Here is a 25,004-nt window from a genome sequence, read left to right as displayed (position 1 = left end):
ATTGAAATGTAAAAAAAATGGGTTAATGGAAAATATTTACCTACTTATAGTGCAAATTTAGACAGCATCAGCTGTCTTTACTTCTAAGCGTGAGAAAAGTATTTGCGATAGTTAATAAATATAATGATTATAGTCATGTGGTAGGTTTATTTATCAGTTTGATCGCGGTGATACTACTCGAACAAACTCAGTGAGTACCAACGAAGCTGTTGAAGTTACGTTCAGTGAAATTAGAGCACGGTTAACAATTAAACTGCGGAATTTGCTGACGCACCTTTATTTAGTCTCCACATTTATACCATCTGATATACAGAGTTTGCCGAGGCCGAATAAAACATTAGATGGAGCGCGTTGAACTCCTGAACAAAGCTCTACTCGAACCTCTAAGTTTTAACTCAAGTACATTAATCTAAGTTATTTTTAGGTAAAATTTACGGCTGAAAAACGTCTGGCTTCAGCGAGATTTACAGACTTTCACTGTTACAGGTATAATACTTGATAGTAGTTAGTACAAGTTATTATCGTTTCTTGAGGCTTTTGTTACATTATTAATATTTCTAGTTACATTAATTACTCTATTCCAACAACTCTTTTGTTTATGATTCAGAAAATACTAGAATGTTAAGTTATTAAAGCGAATAGTTTTAATTTATATAATATGTCCACCCAAGGTCGAGCAAATCTTAGTTTACCAATCTATCATACACCTTAGAGGTCGACAATAATTATTCTGATTGTGTGCGAATAATTGGTGGTATTTAGGTAGCTGAATTATGGGGTAAGACAGGGAGGCATAATGTCTCCGATTTTGTTCAACATTTATGTCAATGACCTGATTGTTGAGCTCAGTAGCAAATTGATTGGTTGTCGTATTGACGATATCAGTGTCAACAACATCAGCTATGCTGATGATATGGTACTGCTGAGCCCAACGGTACGGGCACTTAGAGAACTCATAAAGTGCTGTGAGCGTTATGCCCTGCTGCATGGTTTAACATATAATGTTAATAAAAGTGAGTTCTTGGTGTTTAAGGCTGAAGGTAAATGTCCTGAGTCAGTACCAACCATTACACTAAATGGTTGTGCAATTAAGCGCGTATTTGAATTTAAATATTTAGGGCATTACGTAACCGATGATCTTAACGATCAAGCAGATATTGAAAGGGAGCGTAGAGCGTTGGCAGTTCGATGTAACATGGTCTCTAGCAGGTTTGCGCGATGTAGTGAGGCGGTTAAAACAACATTATTTAAAGCCTTCTGTCAAGTCTTTTACACGTGCAGCCTGTGGACTAACTATACTCAGCGGGCTATCAATGCTCTACGTATACAATATAGTAACGATTTTAGGATTTTTATGGGTCTACCCCGGTACTGCAGTGCGTCAGGGATGTTCGCCCAAGCAAAAACAAATGATTTCTTTGCGATTTTGCGCAAAAAGACTGCCTCGATGCTGAGCAGAGTGCGAGCTAGTTCCAATCATATCCTGAAAATGATTGCTGGGCGGTATGACTCAACTCTTTTGTATTCTTGTGTGCGGAGGTGTATGTCTACCGTAAAATTAGTGCAAAAATAATAGTATTAAACTGTTTACTGTTTACTAACCTAGCCCTTAAGTCATAATTTTTACTAACATACTATGGACTCACTGATTTTGAAATAAAATACATTTTTTTTTTTTATTTAACTTATCATCAATTTAATCTTGTCTCCTTTTAACATTCTCTTGTAATATTTAGGATACGCTAAACTGCATTTGAACAAATGTTTGTCATCTTCATGACAAAGTGCGCAATAACTCGGGTAACTAACGAGCGGTTCCCAAATCTATCTGTTAGATGTTTGTGGCCCCTAAACATTTGTCCCGTGTCTGAACGTCACAAATAATATCGTATTAGAATCATAAAAGACTACTGATGATGATGTCTACCTAGCTGATTTCGGTCTCGGCAACTGTACAAACTGGACAGGTATATTTAACTCGAACTAAGGCTGGGTAATTTCTAGTCGTGCTTCAGACCTTTGATTTATTTATTTATTTATAAATTGTATGAAAGTACAGCACTTGGCCAAAAGACTTACAACTAACAATATAATCTAACTCTAAATTTAACAATATTAAGACAACAATAACAATAATAAAATTCGAACTAATAACAAAAAAACCTGATGCGCTCTTATGTGACTTATGTAGCCAATTTTATTTATGAAAGTACAATCATACTTTGGGTACGACAATACCCCGACAAAATAATTATAAGTAAGACTTCTATCCAAGTAGGGACAGGACTTGGTGCTAATATTGCCTGAAACATTATGCCTTTAGAAATTAATAACTACAATAAAAACGGCCCACCATTTTTTTACCAAAACGAATTTGTTTAATACGTACAGATCCCATCCTTACCGTCAACCCTGAACATACATTTGCACTGTCACAAGACAAGAAACTAAATCAATAATGTAACAAAGTGAAAATGTTCCTCTCCGATTATGAAGGGCGACATTAAAACGGCGGTAGGGCCTGGAGGGCACGGAGGAGGCTGGAGGGGAAAGGGGAAGGAAGGGAAGGGAGACGTGAACCATGACGTGTGCTGAGATATTAATGTAGGTAAAAAGTGGTGTCAGTTAAGACGGAGGTCGACTATTCTCACGCCGAGTGAAGAGCGTCTCTGAGTGACTGTGACAACGTACTTTGTACTACAATAAATTCATCGAATAATTTATCATAATCTATATGTTGTGTTTTATACTATCAATTTTATTATTAATAAGCCTTATTCAAGAAATATTAACAACAATCTGCGCTTTTTAATAATTGTATCTGTGATGTTAAAAATTCATGCTGTTAGTTACATAACTAAACAAACAGAATAGAAGTAACAGGTCCCAAAAGGATTAAACATACACACACAATATCACGCATTTACCCCCGAAGGGGTATGCAGAGGCGCAACCAAGGTTCCCACTTTTCGCCAAGTGTGTTCCGTCCCATGGTGTTATAGGGGGCGAGCCTATCGCCATATCGGGCACAAATTTCAGACTCCGGGTTGATACTGCAGAAAAACCCAAATATCACTTTGCCCGACCCAGGATTCGAACTCAGGACCTCAGAGTGCTGTCGTACCGTGCATGCAGTACAACTACGCCACCGAGGCAGGCAGTCAGTTATAATTAAAAAGGGCAAATATTCATTATATATACTTTTTGCAGCAGTCTTGACTGCTTCGGTGGTGTAGTAGCATAAGTACCGCTCTGAAACCCGGCCCGGGGAGATATATAAATTTTTAATCAATATCAGCCCGGAATCTGGAATTTGTGCCCGATATGGCGATAGGCTTGCTTCCCGTTACATCACGGTATGAAATATATACAGCGACAAAGGTGCATCAGTTCGCATCTCTGCTTCTCCCTTCGGGAATAAAAGGCATGCATTTGCGGAGGTCTGTTGGATATACTTAACAGCGCGAGGTACTTAGTCGCCAAATCTCGATAGTCTTAACTAGTGTCATTCGTGTAAACTCCAGAATGTAGCATCGAAATAGTTGTAATCACAAAGCGATGCCTCATTAGAAATACGAGGTCTAGCATGTTATAAGTGAGGCTGGTAAGGTTTGGTCGTTCATTGCTAACTACGAACTAAAATACTAGACTAACTGCAAACCATTATTAACGATTTTTATTATTTAAAACTATTCTCATTGACTCCGTCAAAACATTATTGCAAACACTGTTGATCGGGGGCAGGGATGTAGAAATCGGTAGTATAGTCTAGGCGGATCTGAATATTCCGAAGAATTACCATATTTTAACCTAGATTTACAGAATATGTAAGTACTACTAAGTACTAGAGACACGTGGGCAAAAACACAGACAACTACAATGACAATAAAATATGTTATTTTTATATTCTCTGCAAAAACCTGCCGCGGGGTAAAAGAATTTGCTATCATGTCTTCAAACAAAAATAACTGGATTTGGAATAAGCCTAGCCCTGAGAGAGTTTTTGGGGTTGTTTACACACCCTCTTTAAGAATTTCGCTCTCAGAAATTATTTAGACAATCAAGAATATCATCTGACACTCTTTGTAACACATTTAACTATAAACAAATTAAGTAACATGAAATATTTACCGCTGTCTCTACTCATCATCAAAGCTTAATTAGATTGAAATGTGTGTGTGTGTGTGTTAATAATAAGAGAACTATTTGATGGTTCCCTTATTATAAACATGGGTACAAGCCCGCATTCAAGCTAATTGCTTAAGTTTACGCGCAAATTAAACCTAATACAAAACCCAACCAATTGCCCAAGTTGTAATCGATTTGGCGGCACACACATAACAAAAACCTTTTAAACTATTAACTAATTTCGCGATAGTTTAATTAGAGGTATATTTTGCAGGTGGGTTTGGTGGTCATGATTGCTTGAAAGTGACGCCTCATTGACCTCATTGCGAAGTATATGTTCTGCCAGATCCTGGGTCTAATCTCTAGGTTTAACATCATTCTGTGGCTATTTATAAACCAATTAGCACTAGGTTACCAAATAGGATTAACATCTGCTAACTGGCCATAAGGAATGTTAACCACAAATATCTTTTATTTATCGCGTTTTAATCTAGTACGCGGACATTTGATACAATATGCGAAGGATAAATATAAATGTGATGGCTCAAAGAGACTCATTGTAATGGATTCGCTTGCAGATGTTCAGCGTTGAACATCCGACCGCAGGGAAAACACAATCAGAAACAACTCGTTGTTTTGACGAAACGCAGCTAACTGCACAGCCCGGAATTTAATGAACTTGTCCCTGAGCGGGAATAGTCTAGTTAAGAGTAGAACGAAACGATCCGTAGGTTAAAACACAAAGCCACGCACCTCTTATTTTTAAAATATATGTGTGAATTTGAATTAAATCTTGTTTGTACGATGCTGCATGCATAGGTGCCTGAGGAGTTCTTAATAAGAATTTTGAAGATTTGTGAAGTTTACCAACTAGCATTAGGTCAGCTTGATAGGCTAGGGCCTAATTCCCTCAAGGAGTTGAGGAGGCCCGTGCCCAGCAGTGGGTCAGTATACAATATAGTCTAAGAGTTGAAGAAATTTTTGGGAAGGTGTTTAAGGCAATGTTAAACTTTATAAAAATCTTATTATAATTTTACCTGAATACGATAATGCATTCCTGGCTAAAGAGTTGTAAGTAAGCTAAAACCTTTTTTATTCATTTTAAAATTCTAATTACTTAGTATTTAGAACTTGAAGATTTGAAAAATAAAAACACCAGAACATTTAACCGGGTCCCAACCTTTCTGTACAACAATATTTTTAAATAAACCGAGTCATTTCTTTTAGGTTTCCTTATGTCATTGTTTCTCAGTATTTGATCCTCATTAGCAACACTATCGAATAGTCTAATTATAGTTTGTTGATATTGTCTTGTCAAAATCAACAGGTTTGACTTTTGGCTACTGAATATTGATTAGATACATGATTATATTTTTCAACAATAGCCTTATGTTAATTCGGGACTTTATCAATCCGTATTCAATATATCATACAAATCCATCAAGTTGTTTCTTCTTTCAATAATTATCCTAACATGTTTACAAACTTTAGTAGACGTTATATGCAAGGTCACGTGAAGAAGTTCGACACATCACGCATTTACCGTTAAATGAATTTCGGTGTTCGGCTCACGGCTGGAAGACTGTGCTGATGGTTAACTTAATATAGGTTACTTTGAATCTCGGTTATTGTCTTACGTGAGATATGTTTTCTTAGAAGAGGTTTACGCGAGCATATCCTCAAGTATAATCTAGTATTTTTAATAGTGGTTATAATATAGTTTAGTACCTCTACAATTTTGTCAAGACAGCCTTTTTGTCTCTCATAAATTAAACAAAGATACTTTAGGAATTTCGTGAAATAATTCCGGCCATACCGTCGAAGCGGCTTTCAAAAATATAAAGCGTCACCTCTGTATTCCGTCGAGTATTTGTTACAAAATTCTCTTATTTTTTGATTGAATGTCAAAGGGATATTCCACTTTTATAAAACAATTCCATAATGTATTTAAAATACAATTTACAATTATTTTAGCTGTTAAAAATGTTGGTGAGTCTTGTCTTAAAGAGCAAGCTGCCTATATTCCACTATCATACACACTTGAATGGTTGACAGTGATGGTTTGGCAAACGTATACGTCCAGCATCGAATGTCAAAACAAATATGTATCGAAACACTAAAACCGCCATCAAATCATAGCGGTGAGTCGTGCAGTTACAATAAATTTATCTCGATTAGGTAAAGCTGAGTTAGACTTGGATACATCTAGTCTGTCCAGAATTAGCTCTAACAGTACCCAATATCTTCACCTATAACATAGCAACAGTTTACCAACAAATATCGATACAATAATGTCATATTCCGGCCTCCGCCCGTCACGACTCGTCGCGGCTCTTCTCGGCGTTTCCGATTCTAACATTTGTGTGTTCTCGTGGTTTATTCTGATGCCGGATGAGTTGCACACATGTTACTAGGTATTGGTATTTTTGTTTGTCCTTTAGCGCATTTTACTCAGACATTAGAAGTTGGATGGCATTTATTCGTGGCAGTGATTGCTAAATGCGGTGAATTAAGTGGCTCTAGGTTTTATTCTTGAGATAATATTTTTTCCTATGACAATAACTTATAAGTTGAGTTCCGATTACACGAGACAGATATTATATCATACAAGGTATATTTTATGGATTAATATTGTAATACATATAAAAAAAAATCAGTGACTAAACTAATTTGTGTTTTGTTATACTAATTTCATTTGCAATGAGAATGAACAATCGTATGTAAAGCTTACGCTGACAAACATCTTACATTTAAACTATACTATATTATAGTCCGGTCAGTTCTTTGCGTGGATACGCCACCGCATTATGGGCGCCTATTCTTCCCATCCACTGAGAACGCATTGAAAGTATACAAAATAAAAGCCGTAAGGTAATTTGCTACCGAAGTGAATTCGCCCGTACCTTATCTTCGTATCAGGAAAGGTTGTCTAAGTTTAAAATAAAGAAGCTTGTTCGAAGCGGGAAAAAGACTGACTTAACTTAATAATATAATAATATCAGCCCTGTATAATATACTGTCCCACTGCTGGGCATGGGCCTCCTCTTCTACTGAGAGGGATTAGGGCTTAGTCCACCACGCTGGCCTTGTGCGGATTGGTAGACTTCACACACCCTCAAAATTCCTGTAGAGAATTTTTCAGATATGCAGGTTCCCCCACGACGTTTTCCTTCACCGTTACAGCAAGCGATAATTCACAAAAAAACACATATATTTTTTTTAAGAAAAGTTAGAGGTGTGTGTGCTCATGATTAATTTCCATCTAAATCAACAATTATTGATCATAACCAATGATTATAAAATACCATTATAAATTGATTTAATTGTACCATCGTATATAACTGTTGTGGCTCAAATTTACTCTAACAGAGTACACAAATCCTGTAATAGCCCGAATAATATCTAATTAGGTAGCAATTTTAAATCCCTTACATCCAAACAAAAACGGATATGCCTTATTTGGGGATCCTTTGAGCCTCGAACGTTTACCTGTAATGAAAGGTTAAGTAATTCTAAGAGTTGCCAGTTTATTACTGGAATCCAGATTTAATAGTAATATACTGCCGCAATATCGTCATTGCGTAGTGAGTAACTTGATGGCTTTGAGTTGGATCCTTAGTTGAAATATGGGGTTTTGTTTGATAAATGCAAATATGTTCGCCTATCCTTACAGGGTGTTAAACATAGTGCCTTAAATGTGGGTGTGATGTTTGGTGCGCGAACTGTGTAAATAAAGATTTGAAAATCTTACTAAATTACTTGGGTCTGTAGCAGTTTCTCTGCCTTGGCAACTAGTTTAAATACGATTTAAAATGACTTATAAAATCTACACCAGATCATTGAAGGCAGAAACAACTATCGAGAGTCAATTTACTGTATGGCGTCAACTAAGTTTAGTAATATCAGCATTAAAACCAGCAATATTATCCGGCATGTCCTTCGCACCGGCCCTCCGGCACTCCGGGAAGGCGCGCCGACCTCACAATCCCTCCATTGCCCGAATATGTTTGTAAATATTGTGCCTTTATGGCGAATTTATCGCTTACCTCAGGAACAAAGAAAGATGATCTCTTACATGTTTCCTTTGTCACAAAAACACTTTTAGTCAAAAGATTTTGGATTCGGGCTTATATTTATCATTTGCGGAATATTATGGTTCAATCGTTTTTATAACTGTGTTTAGATATGTATCATGTGAGACGTCTGTAGGAATAATTGAATTGTATATTTTTGCCGCGAAGCAATATGCCGAATTAAACGAGGACTAGTCAGTCGCATTATGATATAATGTCTTATTGTTATCAATGACATTTGTCGCCTTGCGTGTGACACTACACTGCACAAGTCAATTACTCTGTTTTTTGAACAAACGTTATATACATATTTTTGATTACACAGAGATATTAAATATGTTCCTTAATGTACATTAAATACATCAAAAAATTAATACTTTTCCCCTCACTTCTCATAATCTTACACAAATATTTCGACAAGATTGAAATACGTCAGAGAAATAGTCGAACCAGTCGTTGCAGACCATAGCCGGCTACTCCACTACGTCACGAAGGCCGCGTAATACCAGATTATGTCGCGGTGAAGTAGCATTTCTTTTAAAAATGGACTTTAGTTTTTTATCTTACCAAGTGGCGAGTCTGCAATAGTAAAATCTCAAACAGATAATATCAGCAACGAAAAGAGCACTTTCAACCTTTAAACGTTTCTTTGAGCTTTTAAGCTTAATATTAAAAGAGACAGGGAGAAATATAAACGTTTATATTAAAGAAGAGAGGCAGGCTACGAAGTTAAAAAACATTCTTTTCACAGTTAAATATCTCTGATGGGTCTATAACCGTAAGTGAGCCGGCGCTATATTGCTGTAGAAGTACAGTAGAAGTACTATATTTCTACTCTAATTGTGTTTTTATTGGTTCTTTATTGCATTTTGTAGAGTAATATTATGTTTATATTTAAAAATACTAATTATTTTGGAACTACTGATTCGATTCGGATATTTATTCACTAGTAAAATGCTCCACTGTGCTTGCGTGGTATAGACTACTTTTTAAACGAAAGACGGATTTTAATATAAGCATTGCGGTCGGCAATACCTAGCTGATATAAAATGTTCAGTTATCAAGACGGCGTATAATTTAGTTTCTACATTGGATCGGTAAAATTTTAGACACACGAGCCCATTTCTATCCTTGGCCGACCCTGCGTGGGATATAGTTGGAAAGGTAATTACAAACAATTGTTGTAACAATAACCACGGAGCCACGTCGCACCGCGGCCGGCGGCGAGCAACCGCCGAAGGCCGCTGCTTTGATGTCAGCCTGTTTGTTTGTCCAGAGAGTTAATTACAGTTTACAGTTAACTATAGCGTGGCGTTTTAGTGAAGCGTCGATGTGCGGATTTGTTATTGTGCCGGAAATTGAATACGAAGGTTGGTAATCCAATAACACATAATGACTAAGAAGCATTCTCTAAACTGATTTTAGTAAACAAGGTGGAAGAGTGTAAGAAATGAGTAACTTCGCGCCTCATTACTCATAACTATAGCAGCTCTTTCATGGATTAACTTGCGAGACAGTGATATAAGTGAAATCGGCCCCGACTCACAAAGAAAGAGAGAGAGAATGAGAGATGTTTGATCATTACGGTAACTATAATTATGTTTGGAGTAATAGAGAATTAATACATTACCTATTTGAGGTTATGGTAGGTAGTGAATCTGTAGTATACAGTGTAAGGACCGCTATAGCTTTCTAAAGCCAAACTGAATTGAAGCCAGAATAATTACTTATTGAAATCCAATTATACAATCGTTTGTGTAACGTGCATTCGGCTGTAAATTCGCAGTTTATTTGCACGCGAAACAAAACGGCCGAGCGTGCATCTCTCGCACATAAAAAAATATTTTTGTCATAAAATAACGAACCGACACAAAAGAATATATAGTAACAAGCATGCGTCAGAACACAATACATTTTGTAATACCATATGAGTCGCTCAATGGACCCTCAACCAGACCGATACAATACATGTCAATAATACGAAAGTTGATATTACATTAGCTTCGTAACAATATGATCACATTATCTATTGAATGAAGACTACAGATTAGGTATTTAGTGCATCGTCTAACATTACAGAGTTTACGATTTTGAACGTTTGAACGATCTGTGTTTGAATAGATACCGGTTCTGAAAACAATTCGCTATGAACAAGCTACTTTATTTTAATATACTTAAAGATAATTTTTATTTAATAAAATAGAATCTGCTTTTTCTTCACCTTAGTATGCCCCCGGGTCGGTTCTATTAAAGAAAGCGTGGCTTGGCATCACGTAACGCAGATTTATAGATTTTATAATATACTTTCCAAATTATAGTGGAGAATTCTTATTTATGTAGGCGTCCCCGTGATGCTTATCTATAGCCCTGAAGGGAACGCTCATTAAGAAGAAAAGGCGATTGCATGCTGTAAGGCTTAAAAATATAAACCCTCGCTTACAGTATATACTTAATTTGTTATTTGTATCCGCCCAAAAAGTGACTACCGTATCCAAAGACTAAAACCCAATATTATGCCCCACATGCGTGAGTTGCGTTCCTAGATCAGCATGTGTTTATCCGGGCTCAAACAGGCCGGCATAATTATAACAAGTGGCGAGCAGTAATCAACTCTCGTGAGTCAACACTTTGTCTGCACCCTATTCACCTTATCATCAGATCCAGGGTGTCACTTTATCGCACTCGAAAAAAAAATCGGTTCACTTGTCTATCAACTAAGCTGGCGCTACGAAAATCTAGTGTTTTTCTTGTGAAACCCGTCAACAGTTTTTTCATGACTCGCCACCTTAAAAACACGCCACAAAAAGCGCCTAACACGACGTAATTATACGTCCTAAAGCCTAGACTACAAAGCCAAATTAAACGTCTCAAAGCAGTCTATGAAAATATCGTTTAAGTGTAACCTTGAACGCTTTCAGCTAATATTAGCCGAGCCTATTTAGCGAACCCATTATCACCACCACATCTAAAGTAAAGGATATCGAAACTACGCGTAACTGAGCCAATTTATAATTTAAATATTGACGTATGCACAAGCAAGTGACGCGAGCTTCTTAACGAATTCATGTGCACGGAGTTGTTAAAGACACGTCTGCGGGACGCTACACACTTTCGCTACGTAAGATACATAACTATCGAGTAAAGTATAGATTTGAACGTAGATTTTCCTGTAGAAATCAGAAAGATATCATTTGTTGTGGGCAAACATTTGTATGTCGTGAATATATCATTTCAATAAAAATGACTATGTATCAAGTCTTGAAATGAATATTTTAGATTTTAAGAATATACCAATAGTTAGGTATTACGGCGCAGTAACTTTAATAATTAAATTAAAGTTTAGTTCAATATGTTTTTTTAATTATAATGAACTTTTCAATTGCAATTAGGAATCTGTTAACACGTTTAATAAATACATACAGATTTCAATTTAACATCAATAAATTTTCTAATTTAGTGAACTAGAACTTTCTGAGATTGTTTTAACGTCAAGAGACGGTTGCATGGACCTTCCCTAAATGAAGCGCCAGGTGACCCTTAGCATTCGCCAGTCGTCACTCGTGCTGTTTACTATCGTTTGTATGACGAGACGTGGGAACGAATTTTAAAATTGTATCTCCAATTCTAGCAAGAACTTAGTTCAAAACATGCTGAAGAATGCACGCATTTTCCGAGAGCTTTCACACTGATAACATGGAATAATACAAATAAAAGCTTTACAAGTTCAACGCTCTTATTCTTACGTGTAAAATGATAAAAGTAAAATATTTATTTCAATTTATTATCGACCTCGTTATGTTTTTGCTAATAAGCGAGGAGGTAACAAAATATTCAGAACAGCTTTTTATAAATGTACATACATTTTCAATTTAAAATTTATCACTTCATTTTGAATAACACGAATACAAACATATTTTCTTACAACTTTTAAAATATTTTATTGGAAATATAGTGCTTTTGACAGTTATAAAAGCTTCGTTATACGTATTCATATTTAAGTTTATGCAGATTTTTTATTTATCCGCCGCAATTGTGATTTATTTCAGTAAAATAATGTTCTTCCTGAGTCTTAACTTATCATTGTATTGAATGATAAAGAGAACAAATTGCTCTTATGGTTATATTTCAGATTAACGATTGCAGTACCCCGCAGTGCTTTGTTATTTCAAATAGATGAGAAATAAGGTAATCACTGGGCACCGACGCTTACCACCAACTGATTGACCTTTATTAATTCGTATATAACAATATACATATTATGTCACCTATAAAGTGAAAATGCTAACAATATTTTAAGAGCCATTTATGGAACGCTGCGGTTTGAGGCACTCGTGTTTTAATTACCACAATATCGTCGAGCTTATTAAATAATTTACCTGTGCTTATTAATTATATGCTATTCGAGCTTTCACGAAAGCATTTTAAATTTAAAAGCCCATTTTAATTACCTTAAGCGAAGATTCCTACCGCTCTGTTAGCTATAAATAATACAGCATAAGCAAATGGTATTTTATAATAAAGATGCAATTAATGCATCTGGTTTCAGGATAAAGCTTCAACACGGTAATTGTAGTCATTTTTAAACTTAACCCACAACCCTGAAATAAGCTTTAACGTACATATTTGAATCCATCAACGCACACATTTATTGAACATCGTCTTAAATTGACGCAAGATCACGATTTGCACTGAATGTGCCAGATTCATCGTGAAAACCTTTTTTCTTCACTTCACTGCACCTGACGGTAACCGGGGTGTAATCCAGACAGAGTGTCGATTGACCAGAGACGATTACCACCATTACACCATGGTACTTACAGAATGCAAATTGCGAAAATGGGAGCACTAGTTGTGCTCTCGCCTCCGGGAACAAAAGACATCTGTGTGTGTGTGTGATGCAACACCAACTTATCGTTAAGTATTAATTCCCGTAATCTTTTCTTCTACAACTGTGAGCTTTTACTATAATAATAATATATTATAGTGGATTAACAATTATCGTAATGTATACAGACGTCGGTTGCACCGACAGACATTTAAAAGAGTAATAAAACTAAACACAAAGCAATTGAAAACAAACTAACGTAAATTTTACCAGACAGGCGTATTTAAAGTTGTTTCATTTATATCAGTTTGGTGATTCTAAAGTTATTTTAAAGGCACGTAGATATTTGTAAAGTATTTTACATATAACTTTTTTCAATAATTCTTATTTCACGAAGTTGTTATGACATTTTTTGGTCTTAGTCAAAACAATAAACAAATGTAACTATTAAAAGAGATCTTTAAAACCCAACGTACTTTATAAATCTGAATATTGAATTATAAAGCAGAAACGTGGCATAAGAGTTGCACAAGCCGGTCTCGTTGGACGAGAGTCAATAATTCCAGTCAGGAACTCAATAAGTCGATTCAAATTCCAAGACAGACCGATCTGCATTATTCATATTAGTTAGGCTACATACAGCTGAAGGGGCCGGGCGTCGACAGCAGAAACATATTCAATTAATAATGCATTTTATATTCTGTGTTAAGGTAAGGTAGCCCGGGATAATTACAACCACCATGTAGAATAATAATATTTTAAAAGTCCGCCCCGAATCTATCTCCCCACAGCGTGACACCGAAGTGCGTGGCCACCACACCGCCAGCCAACTCTATATCCTCAGTTTGTAATTAGCGTGATTGTCATTAATTATTCCGTAATTAACATGCTGGGTTATTGTAATCCCATTGCAATTAATTGTAATCATCGGCATAATTACCTGCGTTCGATTGTGACTATCTACTTAGCAGATGCCATGTGCCTGTAATGGTAAATGTTCAATAGACATATTACATTTTTACTGACTAGTTGGCACGTCGTCGGTGGGAGTGCGTCCGAGTAGTCATTCCTTTTTTCCCTTTCTTTGCCAGTAACTTCGTCCGTTTGGGATTTTATTCCTTATTTTTTCATACCTAATACAGTCTACGTGCTTGATTTTCCAATGTTACGCTAATAGATCACATTGAAATATGTTCAAATGTTTATACATTTTACTTGATGCGTGAACAAATTGGTCTATTATTTTAATATAGATGCATTAATCTATCTTTTCTGTTTATGTGCGACTGTCTCGGGGCTTAGACTCTGAGGGATTATGTGTGATTGATTTGACAGCTCTTTAGGTAATAAAATACAATTATATTGTGCTCTCAAATAACTTAAAAGTTGAGACAGGCTTTCAAAACAATTTGACTAGTTTGATGTTTAAAAATATCAAGAATGCTATTAAAATAAAACTAAAATTTTACAACTGCATAAATTTAGTGGATAATTTACTAAAATAATTGATTCTTTGACGTATAGGTACTCATAACAGTGTGAACTTCAATGTTAACTTCAAATGACAAATAGGAACTCATAAACTGGATTAACAGAGACGACACTACAATTATTAACCTGTGGATCCTAGTTAGGTCGAAACAGTGGTGCAAATTAATAACATCGTCATCTTAATACAAACCCATAGTGTGTTTCTGAGGTCATCACGCAATCACGTGCCGTCAGTTCTATTACCTAATAAAGAGTAATACTTACTGACGAAGGACTCTTCTTGCTTCGGTTGGAAGAGAAGTGCTCGATCACCTCCCAGTTGGACTTCTTCGGTGCGGGGGTGTCGGCGGGGGAGGGGGAGGCGCGTGCGACGGCCGACGGCGTGCTGCGGCCGGACTCGTCGATTGCGCGCGCGCCGGGCGCCGCTGAACGGAGAGATGCGCAGCGGCGGCCGCGCAGGGCATCCTATACACAGACCGAAAAGTTGAATTTATATTTTCTGTATTCATTGTACTTATAAGAATAAATATAAAATTTAAATAAGAATAATTTTTTATTTTTTATTTTTTTTTTATTTATTTATTTAACACAAAACAGGTTACAACTAAAAATACACCAATTATTGATTACAAAATATGCTTACTTCTAATCGCAACCCAAAACTTGTGTATAAAGAAAAGTTAATTATAGCGGACGAGTTTAAATATTACAAAGTAGATAGAAATGTTACGTTATTATTATGAATATTAAAGTTATTTTAACTGTAGAAACTAAATGTAAGTAGTAGTAAATATTTTACCGACTACAAAATGAGTAAGATGACATTAACCATCATGACAAGTGTTAATGTGACAAAACACAAAAATAAAAACATATAAATCTTGAGTAATTGATTAATTGAAGATATTAAGGATCTCTCTTTTGTAAATATTGATAGTATTTTGATATATATCTAAAGAAGGATTCTTAATACTAAGTTCATTAAACTGACGACACATTCGAACAATGATTTTGGAACAATTCGAATTCGAACAATAATTGACCCTAATTCTCAGAATTTAGACATACTTAATTACTTATTTGAAAATTTACGTCATTGCGTTAGTAAACTAATATGGCATATTTACGCAATCTGTTTATATAACTAATGAGACCACATTATTCAATATATCGTGGATTCATATTTTTCCTTCACAGCTAATCATCTAGGTACTCTGTTACGGAATAATCTGAGTGTATAATCAAAGGACGTCAAAACTCATCCAGCTCCGGCAGTTACTGCCCATCACGCAAACTGCATACTGCATGTTGTCGTTTTATAAAAAAGTGCAACCGTAATCAAAAGTCCTCGTTCCGTTGCCAAATACATGATACTCTAGCGAGCGAGACCAAAGCCGAGCGCTCCAGAGTTGCACAAAGTTAGCGAAGTACCAAATTATATAGTTTACTGAGAACTAATTCCGATGCGGGCGGGACATACCGCTAACTTAGAGGTGTCCGTGAAGTTTTTCATCTAGCTTCAAAGCAACTTGTAACTTAAAATTTAATATAGAGGGTAGTATGTCGTATGATATGATCAAAAGTTTGAGTAATGGTGCTAGTTATGGACAACTGATTACCGCTAGTAATGACGATAAATGATGCGGACTGTAAACCTTTTTGAAGACTAATGCACTTCGCGAACCCATCACCGTTGGAAACAGACATCCGTAAAAGTATTTGAGAGATGTACAGGTAACGAGAAAAATTGGTGTCACGATGTGGTGAAAAGTTTTGAATAATGGCACTATTTATGGACAAATTCCGCTTTTAGAAATGTTAATAATATCACGAACTGAAAATCAAAGACTATGTAATATAACCTTATTTATACGGAGTAATTACTGCTAGTAATAATCGTCTTCCCGAGAATTGCTTTGCCATTGCGCGAGAATATGCGTAGTAATACCTAGACTGAATAGACTGGGTAACTTCTTGGACAATAATTGCGTATGATTATTTCTGCCTCTCCGTCTAAACGCTTTACGCGATTCATCTTACGAAGGCCTAACGGTTGGAAATATTAAACTTGTCTTCTGTATGTCTGTGTCTTCATTAACAACAAAAGGTTTGATAGCTTAAATACGTAACAAGAAAAAATCAATTACCCTTTACTTTGCTCACTATTTGAAATATTTAAAATACAGTCCGTTGTGGCCTGCACCATTTTATGCTAATTTCAACTCTATTTCGATCTCAGAATATTAATGAGATTTCGATTCGACTTTACTCCCGATATAAGGCTATTGAAACATTCATAGCAGCCTGCAGTGACAATTCCGTTACATGTGTGCATGAGCTTACCATTTCCGGCGGGCAGATGACGACGGAAGTATAATAATTATTATCCGTATTATCCGGATGTCAGTGCGTTCTCTCGTTTTATGTTTTTTAATCTTACTATCTGGGAAGCGTAAGAGCTTTTTTAAATGGCGTGGTGTGTCCATATAACCAACACAGATTGTTTCTCTAACTACTTATGACCATAACCACTAATCCGATTATTTACGAGTTAATTACCAATCGTCAAGGGATGAGGCTTAAATTGAAAAGAAGAAATCAGCCTTATGTCATTAAGTTAAAAGTTTGACCATGAGGCATAAAACAGGCAAAAAAAGACTCAGAACTAAATAAATAAGTAATTAAATTATGAATAATCAGCTGTAAAGGGCACACAAACGAAGAACTAGACCGAAAAGCCAAGTAGCCTTGCAAGAATTCTTGCTTATGATGCAGGTACCCCAAAAGGTAGTAACAAGTTTCATACCAAGCAGTTAGCACAATTACGCAGGATCGACGACACTTTGATCAGTTTAACTCCGGCTCGGAGGTTGCGACTTGTACAGTAACTATTACCAGTTGTTCAGTAACTATTGCTAGCGGTACCGGCACTCACAACGGATTACTGCTCTCTCTGATTACATTAGTATATGCTTAATGGGTTTACTCGTAAGTTCCGGTTAGAATATGACACTCTTAGAACTAAAATGACCTAACTCAAAATTTATATCTTCATATTTTGTTCAAAAACGACCTTCCAAAGCATGCTTTACAATCCTATGACGACAAAAAGATAAAATTATTATTCTATAACAGAGATTCTCACTTTTGACGACCGCTCAATTCAAATCTTTTTTATTCTTTTGCCACAAACTGTCTTTTTTTAGTTAGGCCACCTTAAGGTGTGAGGGTCACCCTAAGGGTGCTTTTAGTTAGGTCATCTTAGTTCTGCTAAGGGTGCGATAATATGTTTTTCAATTTATTTACATTATTTTGTAGTCGGTAAGCAATAATATTGTAACTGTTACAACTAAATAAATCATAATTTAAAGAAATTGTGGCAGCTGAATGAGTGAGTAATTGAATCATCTGGCTATTTCTCTTGCATTACCTGCAGTAATTTTGACGTCACAGTGTCTTTTTAGAGTCTTGCCCCCTATTCATGGAGGTTTTTTATCTAAGGACAGAGCAAAGCTGCGATAACAAGTCTGTTTTTTAGTGCTGACGGCATAGCAGCCTTCGCAGTTCGTAGACATAGGGGCGTTGTGATTGGCTAATATTTTTGTATCTGAATATTAGCCAATCACAACGGCCCTATGTCTGTTTTACAGTGCCATTGGGCACTGAGAAACACACTTGTTATCACAGCATTACTCTGTCCTTAGATAAAAAAGTATATGAATACGGGGTTTGAGCTATACTTTGACTTTAGCTTCCTTTATAATTGAAAGGCTAACTCATTTGGGTCTATATCATGACATTTACTCAGACTTTTCGCTTATTTATATTAAAACATATGAACTAGGTACCCTCTTATTCAATAAGGAAATCAAAGGGTTACAGATCGTCTCAAGTAGTTGTCGTATCAGTGGCACTTATATAAATTGAAATGCCAACACAATTGTGTTATAGCAGTCGGCTGGCACGCTGACACACTAGCGGATGAATCATTTCATTCAATCAGAGTAAGTGTACAATATGAGCACATACAATGTCCACCTTAAGGAAGAACATTGAAGCTAAGAGACAAATTAGAATTCTTGGTCTAATAAAGAATGACTACAATTCCATTCCTGACACCACTGCAACTCCTACAAATATGGATCAGCAGTAACACTATTTTATGACTACGAGTAGGGAATCCCGGCGAATCTTTGGAATCACTAATTCTTAACGAAATTGATCAGATACATAGATAGGGAGTAGTTAGAATGATGGATTGTAAATAAACAAAACCAAGACATTTCGCATTAGTTTCATTACTTTTTACTATTCTGGATAAAAACATCATTTATTTGTTCCTATCGCATAAAAATAATCAAGAGCGATATCTCAATACGGGAATATTATAATCCGTATCGCATGTTACTCACAGTTCTACAGTTTCCCAAGTACCTCCCTATAAACTTATTATACAAAGGGATTCCGAGAACAAAACGCAGCCTCGCAGTGAGAGGGTTGGTCTCCGTACAATGTGGAAGCCAGTTTCCGGGTAGTGAAGATCGACAATGCATGCTTTGTCTATTCACTCGACGTCACAGGCGAACTGTATTTTTTAATAAAAAAAGTATTGTGCACTTTAAATCTACGAGTTTATTTTACGTCATACCTGGGCTGCAAATTAGCCCGCGCAAAGTTTAACTATTTTAATAAAGTGTTTGCTATATGGAAGGTCTCTGGTACGCGAATATATTGTCGCTTTGTTGTGCGGTTTGAAATACCTTGTACTCAGGGTAATTACTAGGTGTTAAGTGACCTTATAGTTTGTCTGGGCGTTGAGCGTAGTACGCTGTGAATTAAAAGTTTTGGTTGTTGGACTATATTTATCAGAATTGATGAAGCTCGTAAAACGACGATAGCCTAATTGGTTGTAGAACGGACTGCCGAGACGAATGTCCGCAGGTTCAAATCCCAAAAGGCACACACTTCTGACTTTTCTAAAAAAATATGTGTGTATTCTTTGCGAATTATCGCTTGCTTTAACGGTGAAGAAAAACATCGTGAGGAAACCTGCACATCCGAGAAGTTCTCTATTAGGAATTTCGTGGGTGTGTGAAGTCTACCAATCCGCACTAGGCCAGCGTGGTGGAAGGCCTAATCCCTCTCAGTAGTAGGGGAGGCCCTTGCCCAACAGTGGGACAGTATATAGCTCGTTATAAAAAAACTATAAATCGACCATATAACTCCTATGTTCTTTAAAAACAAGTAATTACAATACAGCGTAAATAATTCATATAGATTGTAATAGAGGATGAATATATGTTGAGACGTGTTGATGGTTTTAGTCTCTTTATTAGACTGCACTCATTATACTAACTTAATACAATACCTTACATAGCTTATATACTAAGTACATACACTACAGATGGTGTGATTTTGAATTAAAAATTATAATATAGTGATGAGCTGGCCGTGTCATATCACGGCACGGCTTCATTTGCACGCCCTAAAGCTAGAGTACTTATATCTAACCTTATTATTGTTGGTAACAACCCATAATCTTCCGTAAAAATATGCCGTATAAGGTACTGGCCCGGTGAAACACACACTTCACTTTCAACCACATTTTAAAATTGGACCCGCCCTATTGTTCTCTGTTGTGAGCTGACAGTCTTTAGTATCTGATAAGCAATACTATTCTGAATTAAATTCACGAAAATGTCAGAGCCTTTGACTGACCACTACTGTTATTTGAGAGCCTTCAGATGCGGAAGTCAGATGTCGGCGACAAAGCACAATACGAGCCGTGTCGCCGTCGCCTTTACATTCAAATAATTGTAGTTGTGTTTAGTGTTTGTACTGACACTGTAGATTCGAAGTCGTTTTGAACATCACAGGAGCATCAATCTATTGTCTAACAAATTTCAGTTCCTCGGAACGTTAATTTAGAACTATTAAAATATATTTATATTGCAAAAAAAACGGGATCAATTATTTTAAAAATAATGTAATATTTTTTTAACAAGTTTCTTGTTTATTTTTTATTGGCTTAGTAGGCAAACGAGGAAGCGGTCCGCCTGATGTTAAGCAGCATCCGCCGTTCATGGACTAAAGCAATGCCAGAGGCACAGCCAAGCCGTTGATTACCTGCCTACTTATATTTTAATTTTTTCTGAGGCAACTTGAAATTAATAATTATTTTTCAAAGACAGTATTGATAGTATCCCAATGGCTCGGTTAGGTGGCATCACTATCTCATATAACCCCGGCAAGCAGTTGGCATCTCTGCAGTGGAATTATTAGAAGTCAAATGAATATACAGGTAAATTGTAGTCACAAAAAATGTAGTCATACCATTTACATTTGGCTTTACTGGTGTAAATAATAAAACAAACGTTTCCATAATGACACTCCACCTGACATTGTTACAGAAAGTACGTCTTGTATGTCTCACGTACTGAGTTCTGTCTCAGTAAAATAATATTTGATAGGGCTGAAGGAAATATAATCTCTTTGTCAGGAATCAAGTAATCACAACAACTCCATGTCATTATATTTGCACAAAGCACTGAAAGAGCGTTTGTAGTGACTACAGAATAGATTTCTGTGGGATAACTTCAGGCGTTAACAGTCGAAGGTGGCCAGGAATTTATTTATATTAAAGCGAATGGGCCATACATAATTATGTCAACTAGCGACGGTTGATCACCTTACGTCAGTCCATACTCCATCTGGACGCTAGAACTCATTTTGTCATGCTAATGTATAAAAAAAAACTCTCTTTAAAATACTTATGCTATTCCTTGCAGCCCGTTCCAATAAATTAGATACAACAGGCTACAGCATTCTACAAACAAGAGGTTGGCTAATTTCTTAGCCAGTGATAATATAAGTTCCAAGCTAGCGAGAACAGCCGCTACATTTCAGTTCCACACAACGCATTAACTTTGGATTCCTTGTTTCATAGGATTTCTTTATGGTGCGATATGAACGTTTTCTTCAAAATCTTTTTAATACCTACGAATATTTGGCAAATTTTCCGACTATTGCCACGAAGACCTACCACAATTATAATTATGTCGACAATTTGCTTAGCCGAGCACATATTTCTAGTCGGTTGTGATCATTTATCCACAGCCCCGTTTGCTCATTTATTAGGTATCTATCGCATCTGCAAAAAAAACTATGTGAACTGTTCGCGGATGCAATGCACTTACATATTCTTAAAATAATTTCAATATCGTAAGAGTGCACCGGAGGGCCTGTCTCGATACGTTAGAGTCCCGCCGCGAGTGTCCCTGATGTGGCGCGAGGGTAAGTGCGGGAACGAGATAGTTATTCGAGTTCAAGTTGCAATAAATTTTACAAAAACATTTTTACATCCATAAAATGAGGACACTTAGTGTTGGCAATTTCATAGTTTTCTTTGACTTGTTCAGATTTCTTTATCTGACAGCCTCAGCTGATAGCCAACTAAAGCAAAGTTGTATTTCAATAGAAGCCAGTCACTGCGCCCCTATGTCCCCCTATATGTGAGTTTTTAACACAACATTGCTTCGTATTTAGCTAAAATTTGTGACTACAGACCTATGAACCACGTAATTACACTTGTACTGTCGCCGCCATGCCCCTCCTTATCGTGATAGTTGCTATCATGACCTAGGTTAACAATACGGTAATAGGAGGCCTTGACGTCTCCCACGTTCCGGAAGCAGTGACGTAACGCGGCCCATTGTGACGAGACTCATGGCCGAATCACAACTCATTCATGGGAATTGCGATACTTACAAGTCGATTCAAAAAAGGTATATAATGATAGTAGATTTCAATTTGCAATGCGTGGGAGACTTAAAGTCAGTATAGTATTTATTGCTTTGTTTATTAAGCAGAGCTGCAAATAATTTTTTGAACACAAAAATTTAAAAATACATGTGTGCGAGTTCGTTTGAGAAGTTGCACTGTTTTGTGTTGCGTATATCACAAAAAGATACTCAGAATTGGAATTGTGAAGTAAGCGAATAGTGAGTATTTTTGCTGCTCCAGGTTTTTTCACGGGTTAATCCGCCGGGAGCCGAAGCAAATATGAGGGATTAACGACCATTCCTATGCTAATACCTACTAAAACCTCTCAGTGATCATTTTCGACAATGGAAATGCGATTCCCAGGTACGGTGTACGGGTATATGAGACAGATTTACTCGTGAAGGTCCTTCGCATGGATACCAGCTTGCAATTCGTTATTCGATGTGGGACTGTCCTAGGGTCCACCTTGGCCGAAACCGTTTATGTCTACCTACCCCAAGAATACACAGAGCATATTATACATCAACCACAGAAAAACAATATAAATTTTATGTAAAACAAATTCTGAAAACAAACTCGATGGTTAGCAATTGAGATGTATAGCATAATGATCTGACCTCATAGCATACATGTATTCAGAATCCACATCCAGTGGCCAAGGGTAATTGATGCGCCGGCGCCGTCCGCGCTCCCCGCGCTCTCCGCGTCTCCCGCTACTGACGCACATTCATGCTTTTTTGTGCTTTTTTATAGACAACGAGCAAATCAATGGTGTGCAACATATATAGTTGAACAATATATGGCACTGTTTAATTTTTATTAGTTCATTATTTGGAAGCGCGGACAGATTCGGCCAAATTAATTTACACACAACACAACACACATAAATATATATATAGTATGTATTCGAATATAAAATCTTTTCGGTGGGGGTAAAAGAAACTGTCAAATATTATTAAAAAAGAAGAATGACATTACTATTATTGAAGAAAAAACTACTATCGGAATCGGCAAAGAGAATTATAATTTATAAATCGGAACAAAAGGGGCTCCCGGGAGCACATGCATAAAGAAAAAGGAATTTGGGGTGAGTTTGTTTAGCTATATATTAGTATGTATGTATAAGACCACACAGGAGCGAGAAGTCCGCACGTTGGCCGAAGAAAAATTTATGTATTACCATCTATTACATAACAGGCACTATATTACGATTGTCATCCTAACACTTGTTAAGTTTTATAAAGCCTAAGGAAAACACCGGCTATGAAGAAATCAGAATAATGTTTGTTCATACATTATTCCACTTTTACTTACACAAAAAGAGGACCTAATAATACAAACCTACCCAACAAACTTCTGCGTGCATAAAAAATATATAAATTCAAATATCAAAAATTTTCAGACAAAAACAGAAGCTAGACGGATCGAAAAAACAAAGACGATGTACATAATCGATGTTGATTTTTCATCGTAAAGGTCGGCGGATAAATGAATAATGTTTCACATTTACCTGTCCAAATTGCGCAGTGACGCAAAACTCAGTGAAACGGTGGTAGCAGATAATTCTTCGCTTGGAGCATGAATAATATAGAGTTAGCGGCCGTGAGACACCGCGGACGATGTTTGGACACCGATTAAGGTGCGGTCACGTGGTCAGGACGGCGCGGGACAATTTGCTGTGCTCAGATGACACCCACGGAGTAGTGGGCGATTATTGTGAACCGCAAGGATTCGTTCGATTTGGATTCTGAGATAGATTCAAGAATGTTAGTCGCAGGTGCACAATGTGGAATGTGGATTGCGCCTGTTGGCTTAAAAGATACCATTGGCTAATCGAAGATATTGCGTTCGTCTTATGGCTTGGCATTTCAACAACATCCAGCGATTAATTGTTTTACTATTTTTTTAAACTGTCACAAGCAAAGTGACCGATTACCTTTTGTTAAATACAGTGCAGTCCACAGTGCACTAAAAAGAGATATTGTGACCCAAATTGCCAAAATTATAGCGGGTTATGGCTGTATGTGAACCAGCTGATCGCAGAGAGCGATTGAGTAAATTGCTAACCATTGGTTCTAAAAGTATGGTGTATGTCTGTGTGCCTTCCACGATTTGATAAGTAAAAAAATATAATACTTTAGCGGCAGAATCATATCGCTAATGTTAACTATAATTGTTTGTATGTACACGTCAGTTTTGACGTTCTTTGTAGAAACATTGAGAATAAAAGGTTTTTTGTTTATTTTTCCTCTGATAGTTGCTGTAGCTGGTCAGGCCTACAATATAGGAGGAATCGTGGAATCACCTATAAGGGAAGATCTTGAGACAAGACAGGGATGTGAGTGTTTAAAAATACCAAACTATGAGACGAGCAAGTCGTGAACAGTTCGCCCTGTTTTCGTACCTGTTGCATGCTTGCACAATGCACATAGACAGAATATAATACCTATACTTCTTAATAAAATACTAAACTTTCAATAAAAATAGCCTCAGTGCATCGATCCACAATGTTAATTTCTTCAAACCGAAACACTGTCACCACTCAAAGAGACTTGCATACATGTTCTCGCCAATTATTCATAATGAAACATCTGGCTCCAACTCTAACAACTTCTAAAATAAACATTGTTTTAGACATATCAAGTATTACAGCAAAATGCAAGTTTACTAAAGGTACACAACACTCTCGTTTGAACGTAGAGATT

At 36.6% G+C, this 25,004-nt stretch overlaps 1 protein-coding gene and 1 long non-coding RNA gene across 4 annotated transcripts in view; one reads left to right on the top strand and one right to left on the bottom strand.

The window, feature by feature from the left end:
* The window catches only part of LOC115441436 (adenylate cyclase type 6), a 270,780-nt gene that overhangs the window by 152,419 nt on the left and 93,357 nt on the right, over positions 1–25,004 (bottom strand). For all 3 annotated transcript variants that reach the window (XM_030166222.2, XM_030166221.2, XM_030166223.2), the window contains exon 4: positions 14,782–14,982. In XM_030166222.2, coding sequence (XP_030022082.1) covers positions 14,782–14,982 — 201 coding nt within the window. The remainder of the gene's footprint in view (positions 1–14,781; positions 14,983–25,004) is intronic.
* LOC115441437 lies at positions 23,272–24,536 on the top strand. The gene is made up of 2 exons (XR_003938466.2): positions 23,272–23,386; positions 23,702–24,536. It is a non-coding gene; the product is annotated as an uncharacterized LOC115441437 (long non-coding RNA).

This window comes from Manduca sexta, chromosome 27 (assembly GCF_014839805.1).
Source record: "Manduca sexta isolate Smith_Timp_Sample1 chromosome 27, JHU_Msex_v1.0, whole genome shotgun sequence".
Lineage (NCBI taxonomy): Eukaryota > Metazoa > Arthropoda > Insecta > Lepidoptera > Sphingidae > Manduca > Manduca sexta.
The sequence above is the reverse complement of the archived record's forward strand: the minus strand, read 5'-3'. Positions and strand labels throughout refer to the sequence as shown.